We start from the raw sequence: 23,343 nt of genomic DNA on the forward strand, positions 1-23,343 counted from the left end.
TGTGAAATTCCATATTCCAAGGGGGATTTCCCAAAAAAAAATGTTCTTGCAGACAAAACAGAAACTTTTTGTACCATTTATAATTCATGTCAGGGTTTTTAGTGAATCAATAGGAAGCATGACTAAACTACATCTTCAGGCAAACCACTTTGTATTTGATAAACCAGCTTCATTCCAGTCCACATTATTGACGCGGGAGGGATTTGTTAATGGGATATCCCATTTAGCTTTGACAGTCATATATAGGACAATATGCCTGACAGCAGTGAGTGGTATAAGGAATTCGTCTTGTATTATTTGGCTGTGTTCCTGTCTCGCTGTCTCTCTGTAATGAGACGCCTTGATGCGCTCGGGACAGGACAGGTGAGCTCAGCACCCTGTTTCTCATTGTCTGGCTGGACAGGTATTCAGGAAAAATACATACGGAGGAAAGCATGGCAGCATAGTGTGATTTGTTGTCATGGTGACCACGACAGCCGCTAATGAGAGCTCTACATCCATCACTTTGCAATCCGCTCTCTTGATGCGGCTTGATGGACTTGAGTCACAGACACGAGACTTGATGGAAACATCTTGGGTTCTGCTCAGTTTTTGTTAGCTGACTTCACCACTATGCATGCCTAATCACAAGATGAAGGCTGTGGCAGACAGTCCCCACTGTGGAGAGAGGGCTCTCTCTGAAACACTTTAAACCTCAAAACCCACTACAAAATAAGTGGATTCCATTTTATTTTGGAGGTTTAATGAAAGATATTATCTTTGTTACAGTTACAAATTCCATTACTCCACATGAATCAGATTTTAAAACTTACTGTTTCACATTATAATAACACTCTGAAACAGCATCTATATTTGCCTGAACCAAAAACGCTGATGATACAGCCAGCTTTAATCAGTGTCAACAGAAACAAAAACTTTTCATGCTCATAGGCACAATGAAAGCACTTCATCTCTTAATTGCATCTGACAATTACACAGGCTGAAGATGATGTGTGATTCATTAAAACCCTACATGAAAATATCTGAGAGCACAGATGGAGGGTAAAGTATGAAAGCTAAATGAGAAAAATGAACTGTGTGGTGCAGGATATTGCATTGATAAAAGGGCATGTTTGAAGAAGGAAATCAATTCAGATACCACAAAAAAAAAAAAAAGAAACAAGAGCAATCAGAGATTTCTGACGTCCGCCAAAGGTTGACCTGGACTCAGAAAATTTTTTATATATTTCCTAATCACCTCCAAAAGTTAATGGGATGTTCCATGGCCTAATATCTATCTGTGGTGAAAATTTGAAAAGCCCCTGGCTGCGCAGTTGATTAACTCAACGTGCCCCAATGTGAGCGGAGTCAACATTGACGTGGGTTGGGTTTGTGGGAGACGTGCTTGAGCAGCGTGTGGTCGTAAGGCCGATTCATACTCCGTAAGAACAAGAAGGAAGTTCGGCATTCCAGGGTTCTGCCGAACAAAATGACATCAGCTCCCTATGGCCGAAACTTCAGCACTGCCATGTGCTGCACGTGCACTTTCCAGCTCGCTCATGACTGTAAGTCATATTTTAGTCATATAACTTCGCTACTGTATGAGCCCCGCAGCTCGTTAGCATGTCGGAGGGTGGACGTACGTGATGCACCTGAACGCATCACTAAAAGCTGTCAGCTCCTGTGGTTAAAACCAGAACAACATGGCGGCTCAGACACAAACTTTTTCTTTTATTACTGAAACAGTTCAGTGAAATATATTTCTGAAAACATTGGAAGCGAGAAATAAGTTGCGCCGTGAAACGCTGTTTCACAGACGTGTGCCTGCTGGGAGGGGGCGTGGCCTGCGAGTTCGACAGCTTCTTCACGGAGTATGAACTCTCCTGCCGAAAAAGCATTTTTTTTCACCAGCTGGATGACGTCACAGCCCAACTTTTCCTCTTGTTCTTATGGGAGTATGCGGCGGCCTAAATAAGTTAAATCAATCTCTCTCCGTTTTACTCTCCGGACTGTAAATGCCGCAAATGCTCGACTCCGCCCACATTCTTAAACGTTTGCCCCGACACTGCTCCGCTCTGCAGTAAGGGGTTTATTGGAAAATTTCGACAAAATCCATCGTAGTTTTGATGTAATCTTGCTTACGGACAGACAGACAGACAGACAGACAGACAGACAGACAGACAAACAAATATGGAACATAATTAAAGTGTAACATTGCTGATTTTTCATAATGATGCAATCGTGAAAAGTTGCCATGAGAACAACAAAGCTGACAAATGTCGTGGTAAAATTATATCTTGGCCTTATACTTACAATATTATTTATTATTATAGGCTTTCTACCTTCCTGGCTTTAAGCTCGCAACTCTTGGATCACTCCATTTGCCAGCTGGCTTTCAACTAGCAAAGATCCCCTCACTTCCTTCTCCAGCAAGGCCTTATCTGCCTGGGAACCAAGGTCAACGGTCTGCTATTGCTAAAACTCAACAGTTCAATTGTTCTGCTTCAAGCCCCGCCTTTTTCTACCCACCAGTTAAGACTCAAAGGCGCAACTTGTGAGACGCACACTCTATCCTGCAGACTGCACTCTGCATGATCTTTTGCCTTGGGAACCCCAATAAACTTCTCCTGACAGAAAAGCCTTGTTCTAACACTTTATTCCAAACAGCACCGACAACAGCAACAAAATATCCACGACACAATCAACTGATAAATACTGGCTCTATGCCTAAAGTCTGGTTCCCTGTGCCACAGACCAACTACTGAGACACGTCACTGAACCTCACTGCTGTACAGGTCGACATGGTTCTTAAACACATAACGTATGGACACTATAGTTCATTTAGAAACAGCTCCAGAGTAACACCAGCCATCACTTTCACAATCTCGCGGGAGCCGTTCCCGTGACCACAAGGTCGATATGGACTCTCAGGCAGACAGCTTTGTTTACACCAATTTGGGAGTTGGTTTTACTACATATCACAACTTGACACTGTCCAACAAAGTTCTTTGCGGAATTTACAGCGTCTCAGACAAAACCTGATCGATAGTACTATGTGCTTATTTTTCCCTATTCTTGAAGACCAATTGATTTTTTCACAAGAGCATTGAGCCAAATAAAGATTGAGATACATAAAGTCAGTACTTGTGTGCAGGATCGAAATGAGTTCTAGTGTTTTCGGCAGTTACCTGCAAGCATAAGACAGTTTGGTTTTGATGCCAGGAGCATTTTGTGCGATACGCAGTCCACCACTGTAACAATGCAATTAGACGACCTACAAAGAGCAGGGCAGGACAGCTTTCATTTGTTGGAACACAGAGTTGCTTGATAAAGCTGTCCACCCAGTCTTGCTACATGAACCTCAATACCACTGGGATAACACACAGAATAAACAGCCCTCCTACCTGTCCGATCTCGGATGGCAAGGTTTGTCCCTTTTTTGAGGACAATATCCAGCTGGTACATGGCTGGACAAGGAGGCTGAGGTGGGGACTCTGAATTACTGGGTCCCACGATGTTGATGCCCTGCAACGATATGAGATTATACAGGTCAGGGTACACAGGTGTGATTCTTGTCTAGTACAAGTGGCAGTATGTCAGCAAATATATGCACAATGGATCTTGTAAGTCATACTTCGGCTCAAGAGTGCAATAGTAGAACTCTGTTGAGTGGGAAAAATCTGTAACAGAATTCCAAACAGAAATCCATTGCAATTTTTCATTAGAAATGATCAAAGATATAACATTGTGGTCAGTTCTATTAATAGTATTTAAAGATGTTGAGTCTAGTCTCAAATGTACAATATAATTGAACAATTCTCTAGAGTTGGCAAAAACAATATTTACATGATCAGGCTATAAAGATGTATAAGGCTTTGTGCTACTTGGCTAGTATTTATATTTACATAGGCATACCAGTAAACACAAAAGAGACACCACACTTCTTCATTTAAATAAACACAACAAACATTCAAAATGTTTTTGTGCGGTTTTTTTGTATTGAAAAACTGATTAAAATCTGAGTCTGCATAATCCATTACAAAAAAAAAGGAGGAGAATTATGCTGAAGCCACATTACATGCTGAGTAAATGGAAAATAGAGAAATATTACATAATATATGTTCCACGCATCGTTCAGTAATGAACCATTCCTAGCATGTAATCTACTGGCATCAGAGTCTTGGAAAGGGTCATCTCTGTGGCTTTTACATATCACATTGTAGCCCTGAGGTCAGTGCTGTACTCTGGCTGAAATCTTCATTGCTCTTGAAGAAGATACGTGATGAACCAGGCTATGCGCCTATACCCACCACATTTTACTTTATAACTAAATCTTTTGGGTATCGTATTCTCACATCCTCATTTATCTTGCCTCCGCACTGGAAGACCAATGTGTGGGTAATCCCATCCTGTTTCCCCAGCTATCGTACTCTAAGATGCTGCTAAAAATAACTATTGAAGAGCAGAAAAATTGCAGTGGGCCACTGGGAGAATGCTAAGAGACGACTAAGGCTATAGTGTAAGTGCAAGTCCCATTAAATAGGAGCAATGAGAATGATAAACAGCTAAAAACAAGGTGAAGATGCAAATGGAAGAAAGTAGGAAGCAGACCCTCGAGAAAAGTACCTATTAACGCGTTCATCAAAAATCCCCCCTTTCTAATGAGTATCACAGCAACTCTTGTCTTTGTTAATAGCATCGATTCCCTCCAGATTAATGTCTGAATACCCTAAAACAATAACAAAGCCAGGTGACTACTCAGTTAGGGAAAGATGGGCAAATCAGTTTTACTACATCAGCCAGACTAAAAGGGCCCCTGCTATATGTCAACGTCAAAACTATATTGACACTAATGAGTACAGGAGCAAAACAAAACTGCATTTCTACTTCAGGGAAACGACAACAAAGTGAACAGTGTTTAATGTCATTGTCACAGTAACTCAATGCACAACAGGACAGAATGTAAACAAGACTGAAGTGTAGTAATTAAGTGGAAGTGTCAACTTGCTGCATATTGTAATAGCATATAATAGCAGCTAATAGTCTGTACAATCAATACGCGATATAATGTATGTGTTCAGGCAGTCTTTGTTTGAGTATGATCTATCATATTTCAGCAGATTGTATTGTTTCAGCAGCTACAGAGTCCTGATTGGTACATATTCTAAGTGTGGCGTGTGAACGTGTGCTTGAATTGTGAATGTGATTAAGGATGTAAAACGCTTTGGGACATAAGTGAAGTCCATTTAGCATTTCTATTTGTCTCTTAATAGAAACTTATTAAGACAAAAACAAAGATGAAGAAACAAGCAGTTTCTGCACTTTCTCAAAATATGTATCTATATATTTATGAGGGGTAATCAACAAGTGTTAATTGAAATTTTGGTTTAGTCTACAGTTTTCAAGATATTCCTAGCATGTCCACCTCTGAAGGCTGTTTTATGCTTGACGCGTCCGCGAGCTCCGCACGGCCGAAATACGTCATTTTAGCCGCCTCGCCGCCTTTGCTTCAGTTTCAGACTTCAACAGAGGGAAAATTTTGAACAATAGTTGCATGCTCCGCTACGCTCTCCACTTGCAGGATCACCTGCTGGTGTCACAGAGACGAAGTCTACTTCTTCTGCTCTAATTTAATACTGCGGTAGAAGTGTGTTTGCGATGCACTGCCCCCTGCAGTTTGGGAGCGGGAGCCGCGTGTAGTATAAATGGCACACAAGTTCTCTCATGCCGATTCCGCACGTCACGCCCATGCGTCAAGCATAAACAGCCTTAAGTACTGTCGGATACTATAACTAAAACTTTTTTTTAACCCTCCAGATTTTCCTGCGTGATCTGAAACTATGAGGTGAAGAGAAACAGGAAGTTTCGACAGATATCTCTGTCATAGCAAAGTATTTAGGTAAAATGACTTTGGCAAGATACCAGCATCTGCAAAGGAACTCTGTCTTCCTATTTCGAAATTTCGCAAATTCATGAGAAAAAGATTAATTTCCAGAGAGGCCGTGCTAATGCAGAGCTCAGTTACCCGCTACACCTTCCTCAGCAGCCATCCATCATAAGTGCTAAACAGTTCTGGGACTGAATGTCTCTTTCAGATTACATAATTTCATCTGGCGGACATTTAGTACAATCACATACACTACCAGTTACTGTGTGCATCTGCTGTATTCATTAACTCATTTTGAAAATCTGTTTTTATTGGGCTTTATTCAAACTAACCATGAACATTGATTTATTACTGATATGCTCACTCTTAAATATTTATAATATCTGGAAATGTTTAGAAATCAAACTTTACTGGCAACCCACCAATGAACTGTATTGTCACTGTGACCACAACAACATCTAGAATTAATACAACTTAGATTACAGCCATCAAAAAGGTTAGTTAAATCATTAATCTTCCAAGGCAGGATTCAAAGCAACAGGACCTGAGTGAGCAATCTGCTACTGGGAACTGCTAGAACCTTTCAGACCTAAACACTGCTGTCAAACTGGGAAGGGGACCTCAAAAAAAGAAAAAACAAAATAGCATCAATGCTTTGTTGAAACAAAAAAAACAGAAAGTCTAACAAGCAAAATGAAATGGGTCAGGTAACAAGTGTACTAGCTCAGTAAATACCCAGAGAAATCCAATGTGAACATCCAGGGACAGACAGGCAGGCAGGAGATTATGCAACTTGATCAGATAAGATCAACCTGGGGTCAACAGTGATAGTAAGCCATTGTAATTGAACATGTGTACGTGCGTGCAATCCCAATAGGAGATCGCAGAAGCAATGCACGAGTATGACCATCTAACATTAGGCCCTTTTGTCTGTGAAGGTGACTAATAAGCTGTGACAAAAAGTCCCGTGGGGTCGCCCCATAACATACACACAGCGACTAAGAAATCAAAGCTATTGCACGTGTCTCCTTTCTCAGGACAACATTTTGAATTAAATTATATAAACACACATAAACATTAAACTGGATTTGCTGCTAGCACACACTGCATATCTGACTATGCACATGAAAAGACCGCTAAGGTGTTTACTAAAACATGTAAGCACATAAAGTTACACATATCAAAACCATGAACCGAGAGGACGCACCAGTTTCCATACAAACCAATCGTCTATGTTATGCACATGTCATTTGGCCAGAGCAGCATACTTTTAACATGCTGATGAAGACACAACTTCCACCCTGTTGACATGCTGTTAGCAACAGGAGGAAAAGAAAATGCAGTAAAGAATGTCCAAACTGTGTTTGGGGTCATTTCAAAACAGTAGGACATTTTCTCTCAAAATAAATCATGAAAACGATACTGCTGATATTACAATTGCAACAGCAAATTGTCGGAGTACAATGACACACGGTTCAGTGCAATTTGACTCAATCCGTTTAATACACGTTTTGGGCTCATGCCACATAATTCAACCAGTGTGCCATCTCAAATTACATCCAGAAGTCAAGTGCACTTGCACTTTCACACACTCATAATATAACAGCAGATTTGCCAGACACCAGGCTTTTCTACAGCGAAAACAGATCGACGGCAGTCATAGCCTTATCGGTGATGAAGCAGTGCTTAAAAGTGATGCCAACCTGTCTCCATTAAAAAAAATTAAAAAGTATCATCATATATTACCCAAAATTTTTGCATAGAAGATCTACACAACTATCTTTTTCTGTAAACATACACAGTGGTCCTGCGGTTCATCGATGATGTGTGTGATTATAACACATTATTTTTATAGTTTTGTCAATACCCTTTCTGTGTGTACCTGTCTATGTCTTTGGAAGTATATACTAATAGGCAGTACAATATAAATACAATTGTATTGTTTCTCTAAATGGCACAGGTCCAGTCGGGTTCCACTTGCAGAACACTCTCCATTTTCATTTAAAAATATCCAGGAAACACCGCATTGTGCTCTTGGTATTTCACTACAGGCCTTTAATATTCTACAGAGAACACTTCGTGCTGAATTACAACTAACTCTATTGGAACACCAACCAATAACGGTTTTCTGCCATGACATAAAGGCTGCCTTTGAAAAAGCAAACTGTATTTGCCAGATCTTTGCAAACACCAATGGCAGAGTCGCATCACTCCATCCTATACAGGGCTGCTGTGCTTGTGCGTTTGTGTTTCAGATTTCAGTTGTTCAAAATGCACAATATCTGCTGCTTATAGTCCATGAAGAAGAGCCGCCGAGAGAAGTGGATTACGTGGATTTACTGCTATAGGCTGCAGCGAGTTCCAAGAAACTCTATAAACTTCCACTTATTCAAACAGCCCCCATCTCTATTGACTCTCCTTCACCTTAATTAGGTTACATTAGACTGAGAGAACTCCCACAAGACCATATACAATATCAAAACTTGATCAGACTGACAGGTTCATTTGTACAGTAAAGTTCTCTGGGGAAAAAAAATATGCAATATGATGAAGAAATACATGTTAATATAACAGATTATTTTTTTTTTTTATAATGATATCAAAAGTTGTTTTCTTTTTCAGTCAATGTTACAGTAATTATTTTCCCCCAGTATATTCAGTATCATCAAAAAGAAACCTCAGAGGGCAATGTGCCATCAAACAATAAATGATGCAGCAGGTCATCTGGCTCAAAATGTTCCATTTCCTTTCAGCAGCGAGTGTGAACTCGCACTGAAGGCTCGTCACCGGGGATGCACTCACATCCCACACATGAGCTATAACTTCCCACTTCCTGACACAGGAGCTCCCCAAGCTCTAGTGAAAATGGCTGCATCAGTAAGCTGGCTCGTGCAGAGTGAATTAACACGCAACTGTAAAATATGTACGGCACTAATGTTTGGCATGTAGGTCCTGAGAATATAACTCTGCTTCCTGCTCGCTTCAAATCAATTAATCCTCGTTTTAACAACTCTCATGAGAGAGGAAGGTTACATTCAGAGTATATATAGAAGTACATGTAGTATAGTGTAAGTAAATAAATATTAACATCCGGGCTATTTATAGGAAAGTCTAAACAGATTAAACTATATCTAGGTTCACAAAAGCCGGCTCATCAAGTTTGCCATTTAACTTTAGTAACACTTAACACTGGATTGCTAGGAATACTGGTACTATAAATGTAGCGACTGGTGACTCCTGCATCATCAAGTCGGTTACCAGCAAACAGACGCACCATCAGTTTTCCCTGAGGTTTATTTTATTCCATGCTCCCTCTCAACCTTGCAAGATTGGAAGCCTACATTTTCAGACTCACTCTCTCAAAACCATCAATTGCAGCATTGCAAAGTCGGCCAGAGTTCTTATCAATATGTTCAAATACAAGCAAATACAGTGAAATATATTGTAACATAGAGAACTGAATATCAGACCCAAATATGATAAAGCATGTTTTATATTCAAACCAAAACAGTATCAGTCAGAAAACAAAATAGTTATGATTATTATTATAGTGGATGCTAAGGATGACTTTTTTTTCAGTTCTGTAAGATAGTGCTGTGCCAATGTTTATATCTTCAGGCAGAGACCCAACAGTTTAATTCAACTGCTGCTAGACATAAATGAAAAATTGGGAGGTTTCTCTTAAAGTTGCATTCTGTTATTTTAAAGGGCAAGCTGGTTTTCTAACAAAGCTGCTCAGAAAACTTCCCTTTTGGGAGATCAACCCGAGTCATATATTTCTCATCCAGGATTGTATGTCACGGCGGCGGTGTCTTTAATGGAGGAGGAAGCCTTGTATTTAGCCTTGGGCACAATATGGAGCCAGACTCTCGTTTCTCAACATGATGACAGGTAATTTCCGGGCTCTGCACTTCCATTTCTGCATAACAATCACCTATTCTGTCTTTGCTCATTAACAAGGACATGATGGCTGCTCTCCGTCTGTTGATTAAGACACTCCATCTTGAAAACCAACAAACAAACAAAAAATGTCTAGCATTTATATCCCTTATTGTATTGGTTAAACTGTGTTGTTATTGTTGCCATTTTCTATTGAATATTTTATTTCGGAACGTTACACACCTAATGAATCTCATTCTTTAGAGAGACAACGCAACAGCAAGAAATTACTTTTTGCATGACAATATATGTTGTTAGAGTGTACATATGGATAACCTTTGCATAAGCAATGGCCTCTATTCATGCCCGATACAACATGGCTGGCTTACTGTATGTGCACAAACAAGTTAACAGAATGAGGACATTTCATTTGTTTGGTCGCTATTTGCTGAAATCATGATTTAGGCATATTTCAAGTTATAACTTGACAGTTTTGAAGCTGTTAACAATAAAGTGGACTTGACTGGGCAAGCAGGAAAAAAAGGACTTACTGCAGCGCATTAATCAAAATACACTGAGTCACTCTAATTAAAATGGTTGTAAAGTTTTATATTGATCCCATAATGAAAGCAAGGTATTTTAATCAATACAATAGTTTAAGTGATTCCTCTCAGCATTAAAATTATTATTTGGGCAAATCAAGACTCAAGTAGTTGTTGTGTTTGCCAACAAATCCTTTCCTTTCCTGTTGGCTGGAGTGATTGTGATGCCTACTAGAAAAATAGTTTGAGCCAAAACACACTAAGTTAAACACAGTCAAATTTAATTTGATAAGTTTTCAGCCATCCAGCTAATAAATATAATGTGCATATATTTGCATATTTAATGACCAGCTAATAATATACTACAAGAGATAAGTGGCCTGGTGTCTAATTAGGAATAAACTATCTTTGACATGCAGCTGTGGAGAGAGGCACTTTGTTAGATGACAAAATGATGGATGATGTTGGTAATTGATAGATCACATCAGGCCACACGGGCAGTCACACAGGATGTTGGGTCTTGTGTTAATAGCAAAATGCATTGATACGTCAGCAGCTCTGGCTTGTAACCAAGGCACAGATTTGGGAACAACTTATTATTTTAAGGTAAACTTGTGAAGGAGCAAAAAGAGATTTTTAATTGGTGCATGGTCAAACTTATGAAATTCACATCACAGTTACATATACAATTGCTAAAATTAGAGCGACTGTCGAATTGTTAACTTGCCTCTTGTTCCAGGTCTGTATTGCCTCGTGCTCTCTGTCACCACCATACTAGGCAGAGCTCCTCTTCCCTCTGATTACTATGCTGTCGCTCATCAGCCTCTCGCCATTATAAAGTGTGGCCTCGGTCTAGATTGTGACAGTTTGCCTTGTCATCCACGTTATTGAGAGCCACACCAGGTACTTGCTCTGTTGTTTCAATCCAGTCTTTTTTCCTTTGTACAATCCTAGTCTGGTTTTGCTCCTTGGCTTATGATTCCTGTCTGGCATTTTGGATATCACCTTGCCTTGTCCTTTTACCTTTGCCCGACGGCTGATCTTTTATGTCCAAAACCCTGGCTGTCGGACTACTAGAATGATTCATGTTGTTAATGAGTGAGTCAAGCTTTAGAGTCCGGTGTCTTTTCTTGTCTCTATGCAAACCATTTTTTAGACAAAAGTTAGGGGGGAAAAAGAAACCAAAAAAAAGAAAAATTGCAGCTATGCTGTTTATGATATGGCGGCAAACTTTGCCAATCTCCCAGCCAGCAGTCGAGCACACAAGGGACCTCTTGTTCTTACACCATCACACTGACAAACAATACAAGGCATTTACGACCTGTAATGAACACGATCCCTGCACAAACCCATTGTACTCCCCTGGGTGAAGCATTCTGACACTTCTGCAACGTTTGTATCAACATACAAGACATATACTGAAGTAAAGAAGCTTTTCCAGTCTGGCAGTGAGGCGCTTTTGAACTACTTGAAATGTATCTTTCATGTTCTCACACTAATTATAGAAAATATGTGGGAGGGAGCGACAGTAGAAAAGAAAGAGGTGGTTGCTGCTGTTTACAGCTGTACCATTGGAAGATACAGTAAATATCCTCAAATCCAATCCTTGTTTTCCGCAGGACCAAATTAGACCTCACTGTGATACCTACTAACTATAACACAACTCAGCCTGTTTTCCCAATAACCAAAACAATACACATCAAGACAATATGCAAATATAAAATTGGTGAAGCATGCCTCTGCAGATGAATAGAAGTCTTAAAATCTTCAAGGTACATTAAGCTCTGTTACAAAAAACCCTGGAATTAATATCATATCATTGTTTTCCCATACTAAAATACATTGTTTTACCATGTGATATATTGCCTAAATTTGCTCCAGCATCCTGACACCCAGAGAAGATGAATCTACGGATGGAATATTGACTATGTTTAAAAATGTCTTCCTTTTTTATGTACACTTTTGAACAGCTAAACTAAAGGTGTAAGATTGCATGTTACCCAGTTGCTTTACTTACTAAGAAATAGTGGAGAAATTGCAGTAGGTTACAGAAGTGAACTGTACATTTAGTGCTACTTCAAACAGAATAGTTTGGTGTGTGGTGAGCTTAGGCGGCCATCGTCTTAAAATGGCTAGGTACACCTGAATTGTTACTTTTCTAATGAAAATCACAGTCAAAAGCAATGTGATGTAACAATGTAAGAAGGTCCCATCAAAGACTACGGGGAAGGAAAGACATGTCTTCTTAGTTTTTATCTTGTCTACTGGGTGTTTGGCCAGGTGGCCAAGACAATATAATAAAAGAAAAAAAGTGTTTTCTTATTTTTTTCTCCAATAAATCAACTCAATAAACATAGAAATGTTAAACTAAACGGGAGCCATAGTGCTGACTGAACATTTTTTTCATTTAGTCAACCTTAGTCACAGATGGTAAAAATGTCAGTAACACATTTGTCCCGTCACCAATAAGCGACTTCAATGAAATACTCCATCGCCTCAGTTTACCAGTCCTTTTCCTCCTTATGTGTTCTTTCTTTTTTATTGGTATCTCGAGGACCAGTTGGCACTATTAGTATCACAGACTTCCAGATTTCCAAATCTACTTGAATGCATTGGGATGATTAGAATCCTTCTGTTCCGGGAAACATATATGTAAATAAGTGTTGCCTGCTTTCTCATTACACTATGCCAGTCACAAAATCTTGAAAAACGTATTCCATTAATTTTCCCTGGCCAAACAACCCTCTCCATTAAATGCCACTATCTCAGAGCCATTACTGAGCCTCTTTGCTCCTGAGTATGTGCAGCCAGGTAATATGTAATGTGACAGAGCACAGTGCGAGTGCAGAGTATTGGGTAGACAGCCAATAGCCAGCCCACTAGATAATGAGACCTCTTTGGTGTTCGTTTCTGAATAACAACCTTGCAGTTTGCTACACAAAGAATGAGCTTCTTGGACTGCTTTCCAACTGGTTTAATAAAGCCCCTCAGGCAGCATATTCCTGCTGATGACGGATCAAACTCTAGGTAAAAGGTCCAGGCAGATGAGCCTGAAGTGATCTACCGTATTAATACATAAAACAATCTGATAGATTATTGATGAGAAAAAAAAAGTCATAATTATACAATGCAGACTACTTGTTTACTATTAAGAAGCGATTATTATGTGAAAATTAACTCATCCTGCCCTTCTATTATCGTGATGCCAAAAAAATGGCTTAACAGCTGAGATGATGATTTCCAGTCTATCAGTTAATCATAAATCGAGAGCCACAGTCACATTAGTGGAAAGCAATGAAGTGATTCAAAAGTAAACGATATTCTGATTGAGAAGAAGATATTAGCAATCAACAATATCTGCATTGAATCCAAAACATGCTAAGAGCACTACAACTAAAATGCTTTCTGCACTGTCAGAAGTAAAATCAGAAATGTGACCATATCAATATGAAAACTGAATGAGACTGAATTGTCAACCTCAAAACAAAACTCTTCATCAAAGCTTTTATATTGCCGCTTCTTCGGTTAATTAGTACATATTACATTTTGTCAAGAACTGGTATTATCCACATTTTAGAGCATCTCCTTCCAATTGATTGATGTTATATTACCTGAATAAATCGGTGACTTTTTAGACTGACCCACACAGCTTTGACTGCAATTGGAAAGTGTCCCAATGAACAAAAATAACAAAAGTCACAAATATAATATAACTGAGATATTAATACAAATGAGACCATTCGTTTCCAAAGCCACTAATTACAAGCCAACAACGTTTTAACAAACTGGTGTCGCCATAGAAAGTCATTGCAATTTGCACCGTGAAATTGTTTTCACACCAAATGCTCTCCCTGCCGCAAACAGGACTTGAACATGGGTTCCCCACAGCATAACCAAGGTCACAAGAAATTTGTACACAGACTTACCATCAAGTCTACTTTAAGAGTCAGTATGATCACAATTAAAGCATGGAAGCAAAATGATTTAAGGCTTTGAATTCTTTATTTGAAATAAAGAATAAGCATCTGCTCTGACCCACAGTTCAACATTTATTGCTGGTGATTGGCTTCCAAATCATTATTCTTTCTGTTTCCAACACGCATCCACCCATAACTGCAATCAACCGGTCTTTAAATGTTTGCAATACGAAAGATCCGTTTTCGCAAAGATTAATGTACCTGAAAGGAATTCTAATTAAATAAGGTATCCTCAAGTCTTATTCAACAACCAAACATAAATCTGATTAAGTCCTTTAGTCATTGATAAAAGGAATAAGCAGTGAGCATTAATCTGGTGGATGAGTGTGGGATCAAAAGGAGAGCAACTATTGCGGATGACTAAATGACTGAACAGTTAGTGATAGTACATAGAAAGTGTAATTGCCAAATTTAGAACAAATGAAAGATTCATTATTTCCCTGAAAATCACCTGGGACAATTTCCCCTTCCATGTCTTGTTACTGAAAGTATCTTACAGTACAATTGCTCATCCATCATTGATTCACATGTGGTCATGAATTTGGGAATAAACAGTAGGAATTCAGCAATTTTCTTTGTGTAAAAACTAATGTGTTAATGTCTGGGAATGAAAGTTAAAAAGACTGCTATAAAGAAAATGTCCCGACTCATAAAGTCAAACCTTTGTCAGTGATTGTCAGAAATAATTTTCACCTCCCACCCATGCAACAGGATGCAGATGTGGGCTGTATGTGCTTTTGTATCGTAGTTTTTTCTGCAGCGTTTCTGCAGCATAGCCTGAGTGCTGCATACATTCTTGTCAAAGAAGTTCAGTGTATCCCCAAAGCTTTCCAAGCCCCGAGGACCATGTCAAGCTTATCACTGAAAGAAAATACAAAGATATTCTATTCTGCCTTAAAACAAAATGCCACACTTCAGTAGGTTTATTATGTAGGAAACTATCAATTTACCTGTAATTATTGAAATGGGCTAAACCAGGGTAGAACATGTAGGTGTTAAAAATCTGCTAAATATCAAATAAACATGCAACAGATCAAAAAGGTGGAAACTTCCTATCTCAATTATGGACCTGCACAAGAGCCATATCACCGGTTCCAGTGAACGAGCAGCCTCCTGAAACAATTATGAACAACCACTCGCCTTAATGATCATAATGTCTCTTAATATGACCCCAGTGGCTGTCTGTGCGTGATTGTACACCTCTGACCTCCATACTTTGGACACTAACCCGGTTTCTATTCTTTCTGTCAGCTGAATCAAGAGCCTGTCTCCCAGTGGTAGCAGATGTCAGGGCTGAGCTGTGTGGCTTGGCCTACTTTGGTACATGGTAGAGTGGGTGGTCAACATATATAGAAGACCACAGAGAGGGGGAAAGGCTCTTACTCAGTAAATCCCATGATAAGCAAGATTATATTGCAGTCTGTATGTGTGTGGGTCTGTATATACGGTATCACTGTGTTTAATCACTAGTTTACTCAATCCATCACGAGATCTCAAATCCCTTGTGCTCATGCACCTTACACTGACAATACAATGTGTTTTTGTAACAAGGTTAAAGAAACATTGAAAAGTCTGAAATGAATGTATTAAATAGATTTCATGTTGCTGGTCGTTATGTTATTTCTCCTGTCGACTTGGGTAATGACTGTGCATTCTGTGAATATTGCCATAGACAAAGCTGAATGAGAGGAAACTAATTTTGTTTTTAGCGGCTGAACATAAATAATTCAGTAATCACAGATACAAAAAAATGTTAGACACAGAAATACATATGGGTTGTTTTGTATGTATGCAGTTTAATCTTTTTATTGGAATATTCGGTTAAATTATAGATTGTCAACCTAATGAACTATAAAGCAACTCTCGCTGCTATATATTCATTTTCAAACGCATTCTGTTCTTTAATATCTAATTGAACTGTTTCTAGCATATGTTCTCATTGGGAACAACGTCTAATCATATGGGGATGAAAAGAAATGTGATGAACTCATACTGAATATCAATAAAGAATGTGCACAATATTTTGTTCTCTTGGCTTGATTTACTTTGGATGTAACTATACTCAAACTTTAGCTAACAATGTTTAAGAGCCACAGCCTAAAGCAGATTACAAGGTATCAAAGCCATTTTTATGGATTTTAGAAGCAATGTTGGTGACCTGTGCTGTACTTGCCTTCTGAGATACACAGCCAGAACTATCACTCCACTGCTGCTGCTCTGAAAAGGCGCCGCTGACGCTACACTAAAATAACACAGAAACGCAGTAGAGACACTCAGAAGAGAAACGTTTTTTTTTGGTTTGCTTGACACTGTGAAAAAATGCCTTCAATGGTCTGAAAAATCCTAACTTTGTCCATATTTTGCAGAATTTGAAAATATTTCATGTTTTTACGGTTGCTTTCTGCATATTGGAAGTTGTTCATCTCACAAAGGAAGAGAGCTTTTCTGCTTGTTTTGTTTGTTCTGCTGCACCGACATGTAACCGTTTTAGTAAGTCGAGATCCATTCAACATCCAAAGAGACTCTGACTAAGAATGAATTAGGGAACACTTGGAATTTGCTAAATCCTATGCTTAGACCCAGACATAGCTCATTGTAATCCCACAAGAGGAAATCCTGCCATCCAAAGAGGTTTCAGCTTTAGTGACCATCGATATTTGTACTGGATCAGATTTATGCTTTCTGTTTTGACAGTAAAAGCATCACTTATTGAAAAGCCCTCCGTTTGTGAAGTGATTACCGTGGTGTCTGTGAAAGGGTGATGGTGGGCAATAATTTGTAGTCGTTTCAGAGGAAGTAAAGGTGTGGGCTCTGTTGTGTTGAGTCAGATGGATTTGGAAGCTGGAGATCCTTTTGTCCTGATCACATATAACGTCCCTGCCTCCGTGCCAACAAAGCCAAAGTCAATCACCATCACTCTTATCTATCACATTAGATATACTGTATGTGTCACTGCAGAGACGCAAACCTCTTTAGAAAAAAAGGTTCCCAACCTTTTATCCAAAAAGCATTTCCAGTTTGCCTTGAAGTTATCCTTTGTACCCCTTGATGTTCAAAACCAAGAGACGTGCAGGAAGTGTAGTACAAAATTATGAAAGAGAAATGTGGCTACACTTAAAGAACACATTGGTCAAACACAGGAGAATAAGGAATGGAAACAGATGCACAAAAGGTACCGAATAATTAATCTGATGAATTACTTTGTCTGAAAACAAAAATCTAATTTACCATATAAATCTGATGTTGCCAACCTGAGATCAGTCAAAGTCTAGTCATCCAAGTTATGTCTGGCAGCGCTTCAAAGGGGGCCCAAACCCCGGGTGTGTGAAACAACCTACAGGAAGAATATGCCGTCTTCAAAATGTGTCTATTGTAACTGATTAAATGCTAAGTGTGTTACTGTTGCATCTTGGTACAACATTAAAGTAGTATTTTCCAAGATGCCTGCAGGCTTTGCTAACATACAATGAATAATGTGACAAAATCCAGTCACAGCTAAAGTGACATGGACACATCAGACATGAAAATATTGCTGGAGAAGCAGCTCTCTCGTCTGCTGCACCCGACAACTACACAACACAACCGCTCTCCATAAATAATGAAGGAGAAAGATCTTTCACTGAGATAGAAGGACTAAGGCAGAGGAAGTGAAACAGTAGTGAACATTTGAGAGAGAGAGAGAGAGAGAGAGAGAGAGAGAGAGAGAGAGAATGGTTGCTCGACACAGAAATAATAAGAAAGATTGATGAGAGAAAGACAGCAGATACTTGATAAGCTGGACTTGGAAGGTAAACTATGACAAAGTGAATAATGAAGACAAAAAAGATGAAGACAGGTAAACAGACCCACAACAGAAGCAGCTTTGGTCAGGATTCAGACAGAAACTCAGTGAGTAAAAATAAGAATCAGTAAAACTAAGAGGTTGTTCACTGGCTTTGACTTGAAAAGTGTACTGGCTAAATGCACAATAATTCCACGGTTTGTGACCACACGGTTTGTGACCACGCCGGAAGCATTAAGTGTTGTTGACATTGCAGACGGACGATGCCGGGCATCATGCTGCCAACCCAGCCTGTCAACTAACACGGGGAAAAAGAATCAGTACCAGGCTGAGATCACATGGACACGGCTCTCATACGGAGCGCAGCACAGCTCCTGTCGGTGCACAGCACATCCGTCAAGAACATCCCTGCCTGTGTTTGCTCGATCAGCAACTTCACAGCAGAAACAAACTCAAAAAGACTGCTGATGCTCATACATTTTTAAAGCAGCAACATCTCCCACGCACAAGAGCAGTGAACAATAACATATATACTGAAATGTGAAACAGTTTATAGACATCAGAAGAAAGAAACATGAATTGTTTACATGTTTTTTTTTTTATATTCTGTTGCTGTTTTCCTGATACTTTGCCCATTTGAATTTTAAAGAGGTGAATGCTGTTTTTAATTTTCAGAATACATTCAAACATGTCATGCACTGACATCCCTAAGCCCATGTTAGGGACATTAATGCCTCGAATCAGCACTGTTTATTTGCAATAAAAATGTAACCATTAAAGTAGTTAGCTCAGTAATGACAATGCCGTGCTAATAACAACAACTACTACTGAATAAATTTTAGTTTTATTTTCTTGCTTATGGCTCTAACAGTAATACATTTTTATGTACACGTGAGTCGACATTAGCGTTTGCTGAGCTCTGATACGGTTTGACACGCTGGTATTTTTCAGTGTGATGGAGATCTACACGTATTGTCATGAGGAAAGAAAACGTAAATGCCATAGTTGACTGAATCTTACTGGACTGACTTAATTTCAATTTGTCTAACATAGCGTTATTTAAATTAACCTATGGCTGTTAGTCAATTAACGTCAGGATGTTCATTTGTAGTTACACAATTAGAACTCTGTAATGATGCAAATAATATGTGAACAAGAACAAGAGTATGTCCAACATCTGATAATGTTCATAAAGAGAAGCTTTTAATACTCACCACTACCACTATCCCCAACAGTCACTTTATATACAAGTCAGATGTGCTTTCAAAGAAAAGCAATAGTAATAGGGTGTTTTATTTTTTATTACAAATGCACTTCTGTGTTTTCAAATCCCCTGTGAACTCTGTAGAAACTACTGAACCTTTGTGGTGCCAGTAGCTGCATTACCATTTTTGTGTTGTTACACGCTCCATCTCCTCCGGTACAAATTAATGAGAAAAAAAAAAAGAAAAAGAGAGCGATTCAATCCACCATCTTTGTTATGTCTTCGAGCTCTTGGAGTTTTATTCTCTGCCTTCGCCCATCAGCTGTTACCTCTCTTGACCTGAAATGGTTTAGGTTGCCATGTGTTACAAAATGCCTCAGATTTATTGGCATCAACAGCATTATATCGACTATGTTTGACAAGGCATGGCCTCTTGTCAGAACTGACTGCCACTGGCAGCACAGCACTCCCCCCACTATACCCCAACACCCCCACCGCCCAATCACCAGCTGAGTCGTGATGCAGTAATACAGCTCTGATCTGAACTGCAGCTTTTCACATGGAACTTAGATCTGCTGCAGCAGACATACATTAATAGGTTCATTTGATTTAGCGCCACATCAACATGATCTAGTTTTGTTAATACTGAACAAGTTTTAGACGTTGTGTTCAAAATAATGTTACAAGATTGAAAAGACACAGCCTTTTACACCGATATCACCACTACGAATGTAAAAAAGCGTGAGGTGAAGAGAGCAGACGGTATTAGCGTATGAAGCAATTTTCCAAGGGTTGAAAAACAAAGATTGCTTGGAAGAAAGAGTGAGAGCAAATCTATCTGATTGATAAACGGTTCGATACATATGTGAGAAACAGGTATTTGTTCGCCACTCTATATTTATATTTATTTGATGCCAAAAGGCCCTGAGCAATATTTACACGTGTGAACAAACTCCAGCGCTCCATTGACGTGCACAGGAAGCTGACTGAAGCTATTATTCATCCATCAAGTTAATTATTATTGTGGCATTTTGATCAACATAGAATTTCTTCAGAACAAACATCTAGTTATTTTCTTCCATGTGTTTTCTTTCACTGACATACTATCCAAGCCTTTAAGCAGGGAACAACAGTTTTCTCCTGCCCAGGTCTCTCGGCAAAGGGATTGTTCACACCAGCCAAATGCTTCAAGTTGTTAGCAGTTGTTGCACACTTAGTTAGTTTAGAAAGTTAGTTTACACTGAAAATTAATTGTGAAGCCAACATAGCCTGAGTAGCAGATGGGTGCTGTGAAGTAAGATAGGAAAGAAAAGCGGTTTGGGATTCCTGAGAAGACCAGACACATTTTTCATGGGGCACGACGAACATACTCAGCTCTGCTACTCATCCTACAAATGCATTATACACCTTACAAATGTAGCGCCATTAAAAAAAAAGAAGGAATCTAACAGCTTTACCAAATCTATACAAATCCCACGAAGCATTATTACAACAAAGCAAAATAATCGATGAAAGACAGATTTCTTTATATCTTCCTTACCATTAGTTTATGTGGTGAAAGCCCTGTGTGTCCTGCACATTTGTGTGGATCAAATAAATCAAGCAAAATGGTGATAACTGAAGAAATGGAACTATGATAAGTGGAGATAAGTGTATCAAAGCCATTTATGTCAGGAATTAATTACTGCACAGAATGATAAGCGTATCTCCCTCATTCATCTCAATTGCTGTTCTCGGATTTATCAGTGACTCCTGATCTTTTCCTTTGTGGTAGCGTTCATGTTGACTTCCTTCAATAATCACTGCAATCTCACACAAAGCGTTGTAGTATAGTACATATTTTGGAGGGAAAAATGAATGAATCAGTCAAAAACACACTTCCACAGAAAACTTGGGTGCAGATTCTGCACTTCGCATTAAAAGCACATTAGCCTCTCCCAGAGGAACACCACTGTGCATTATGCATGTACTGTGCAACACTAAATATGCAAGCGATGGAACCAGAAATGTTATTTAGCAATTCAGTCCCAAGTTGTGGCTTTTCTTATAGTGATTTTTTGGATGACAAACAAACATGGTGGTGGTATTTTGGCAGATTCTGAAAAGTGTTGTGAAAATGACCTCGTTTACGGCCCATTAACAGCTCCTGGAAAATCGATCTGAGTTTCTAATCCAGGGTTGCTCAAAGAAACCCTGCAACTTATCCAGCGTTTGTCTGAGCAAAAGACCACAAGAGAATCTCTCACACATCTTCCCATTAGACTATTTTTCATCCCCATCGTCCTCCTCAGGCCACCCCCTCTATTTCCCTTCTTTGTTGCCTCAATCCTTTCAATACTCCCTCTTACACCTCACCGGCTTCCTCCTCCATCTCTTACTTTCTTGTCCCCCTTCTCACAGTCACGCTGATCTCTGATTCAGAGCACGTTTGCCACAGAGCTCGTGAAACAGAAATCAAGGAAGAAAGACAATGACTGGGGAGATGGCAAGGGGGCTTAGAACCAGGGACCCGGGAGGATAATAGTGGATAATGGGATTGGGACCGCATAAGGCAAAAATACCATTCACCTTTCTTCCACTTATTGATTATTAAGACTGAAACATGCACAACATCATCCATCTTCATTTGCATCAGCCTGTATCACAATTGTGCTTTATCTCAAAATAATGCACCTTATGTTTACTACTCATTTCAGCTCATCTTTCTCTCTTTCAGCTTTATCACGTGCTCCTCTGCTTCCTTGCCAAGTCAGGCTACCCCTCCTGCTTCATGTCACACTAGCAGTCAGCTCAGGTTGCACACACTATTTGAAACTGGACACGACACACCCACTGCACCTCCACCCTTTCATCCCTCACCACATAGCCAAATGCATACACAGACACCTGTAGTCAGAAGATGGACCATGCCTTCTTTTGGCAACACTCAGTAAACAAAGCTTTATGGAAATACTGTAGGAAAATCTGTACGGCATGCAAATGTGTAAACGTGCCGAAGCGATGGAGACATTTGATTGATGAGAAGCACATTTTAATGCATTTAACCCCGACTTCATGACTGAAATACTAAATGACTGCTCCTGGTAAGCACCCGGTTATCATAACTCAATCAATATTTTAAGAAGCAAGACAAATTTGTATGCAGAAATATACAGCTTGAAAAGGAGAAGGAAAAGTCAAGACAGTATCAAGTACATGAGTAATTGAATACCTACAGTAAGGCTTCGTCCCGCAGCCGAGAGAGGCAGCGCCAACATCCAGACACTCAACACGCTCCACTGTACTGCTGCTGCTGCTGCTGCTGTTGGCTTCCTCTCCTGAGAGCCACACATACCCACACACGCACACACAAGACTGGCTCGCTCAATACGTTGCTCACACACGAACAGCAAAGGGGATACCAGCTGTGAGGTTCCTGCAGAGCCCACCGGCAGTCACTCATCGCCACAGCTGGGCAGATCTCTCTCTCTCTCTCTCTCTCTCTCTCTCTCTCTCTCTCTCTCTCTCTCTCTCTCTCTCTCTCTCTCTCTCTCTCTCTCTCTCTCTCTCTCTCTCTCTCTCTCTCTCTCTCTCTCTCTCTCTCTCTCTCTCTCTCTCTCTCTCTCTCTCTCTCTCTCTCTCTATATATTCACACAACTGGGTGGAACCACTCATGTGAACTGAACAATTTTTAGGGTAAAATCTCCTTTTTTCTTTTTAATTAACCGTAGCAGAGCCAGGAAATGAGTATCAGTTGCTGCCAATGTCTCTCCAGATGCCAGTGAGAGATCAGGTTCTCGCTTCACTAAATCCTCTTAGTTGAGCATTTGATTAGGATTATGCATCAGATGTACTTAACAATACAACACAAAGACAAAGACAGCACTTTGAAAAGCACTTTGGAAGAGAGACGGTATGACAATGTTGAGTTGACTGTATAGCATTATTTTATCTGAACTCCTTCACAGTACACCCAGATTTACCCTCATGCATGAATACTGTAACGGGAACCAAACCAGCAACCCTGCCATGTGCAGCTAGCCAGGTAAATACTATTTAGAGATTTTGTCACATTGAAAATTACATTTAAACAGGACCCCAACCCATTTATAGTG

At 39.6% G+C, this 23,343-nt stretch overlaps 1 protein-coding gene across 1 annotated transcript in view; it reads right to left on the bottom strand.

The window, feature by feature from the left end:
* Positions 1–23,343, bottom strand: part of mctp1a (multiple C2 domains, transmembrane 1a) — a gene marked incomplete at its 3' end in the record, with an annotated part of 134,251 nt that overhangs the window by 83,351 nt on the left and 27,557 nt on the right. The window contains 1 exon segment of the mRNA XM_080468269.1: positions 3,384–3,504. Within this exon segment, the coding sequence (XP_080324395.1) occupies positions 3,384–3,504 (121 nt within the window).

The sequence above is a fragment of the Lipophrys pholis genome, assembly GCF_963383615.2.
Source record: "Lipophrys pholis genome assembly, chromosome: 7".
Classification (NCBI taxonomy): Eukaryota; Metazoa; Chordata; class Actinopteri; order Blenniiformes; family Blenniidae; genus Lipophrys; species Lipophrys pholis.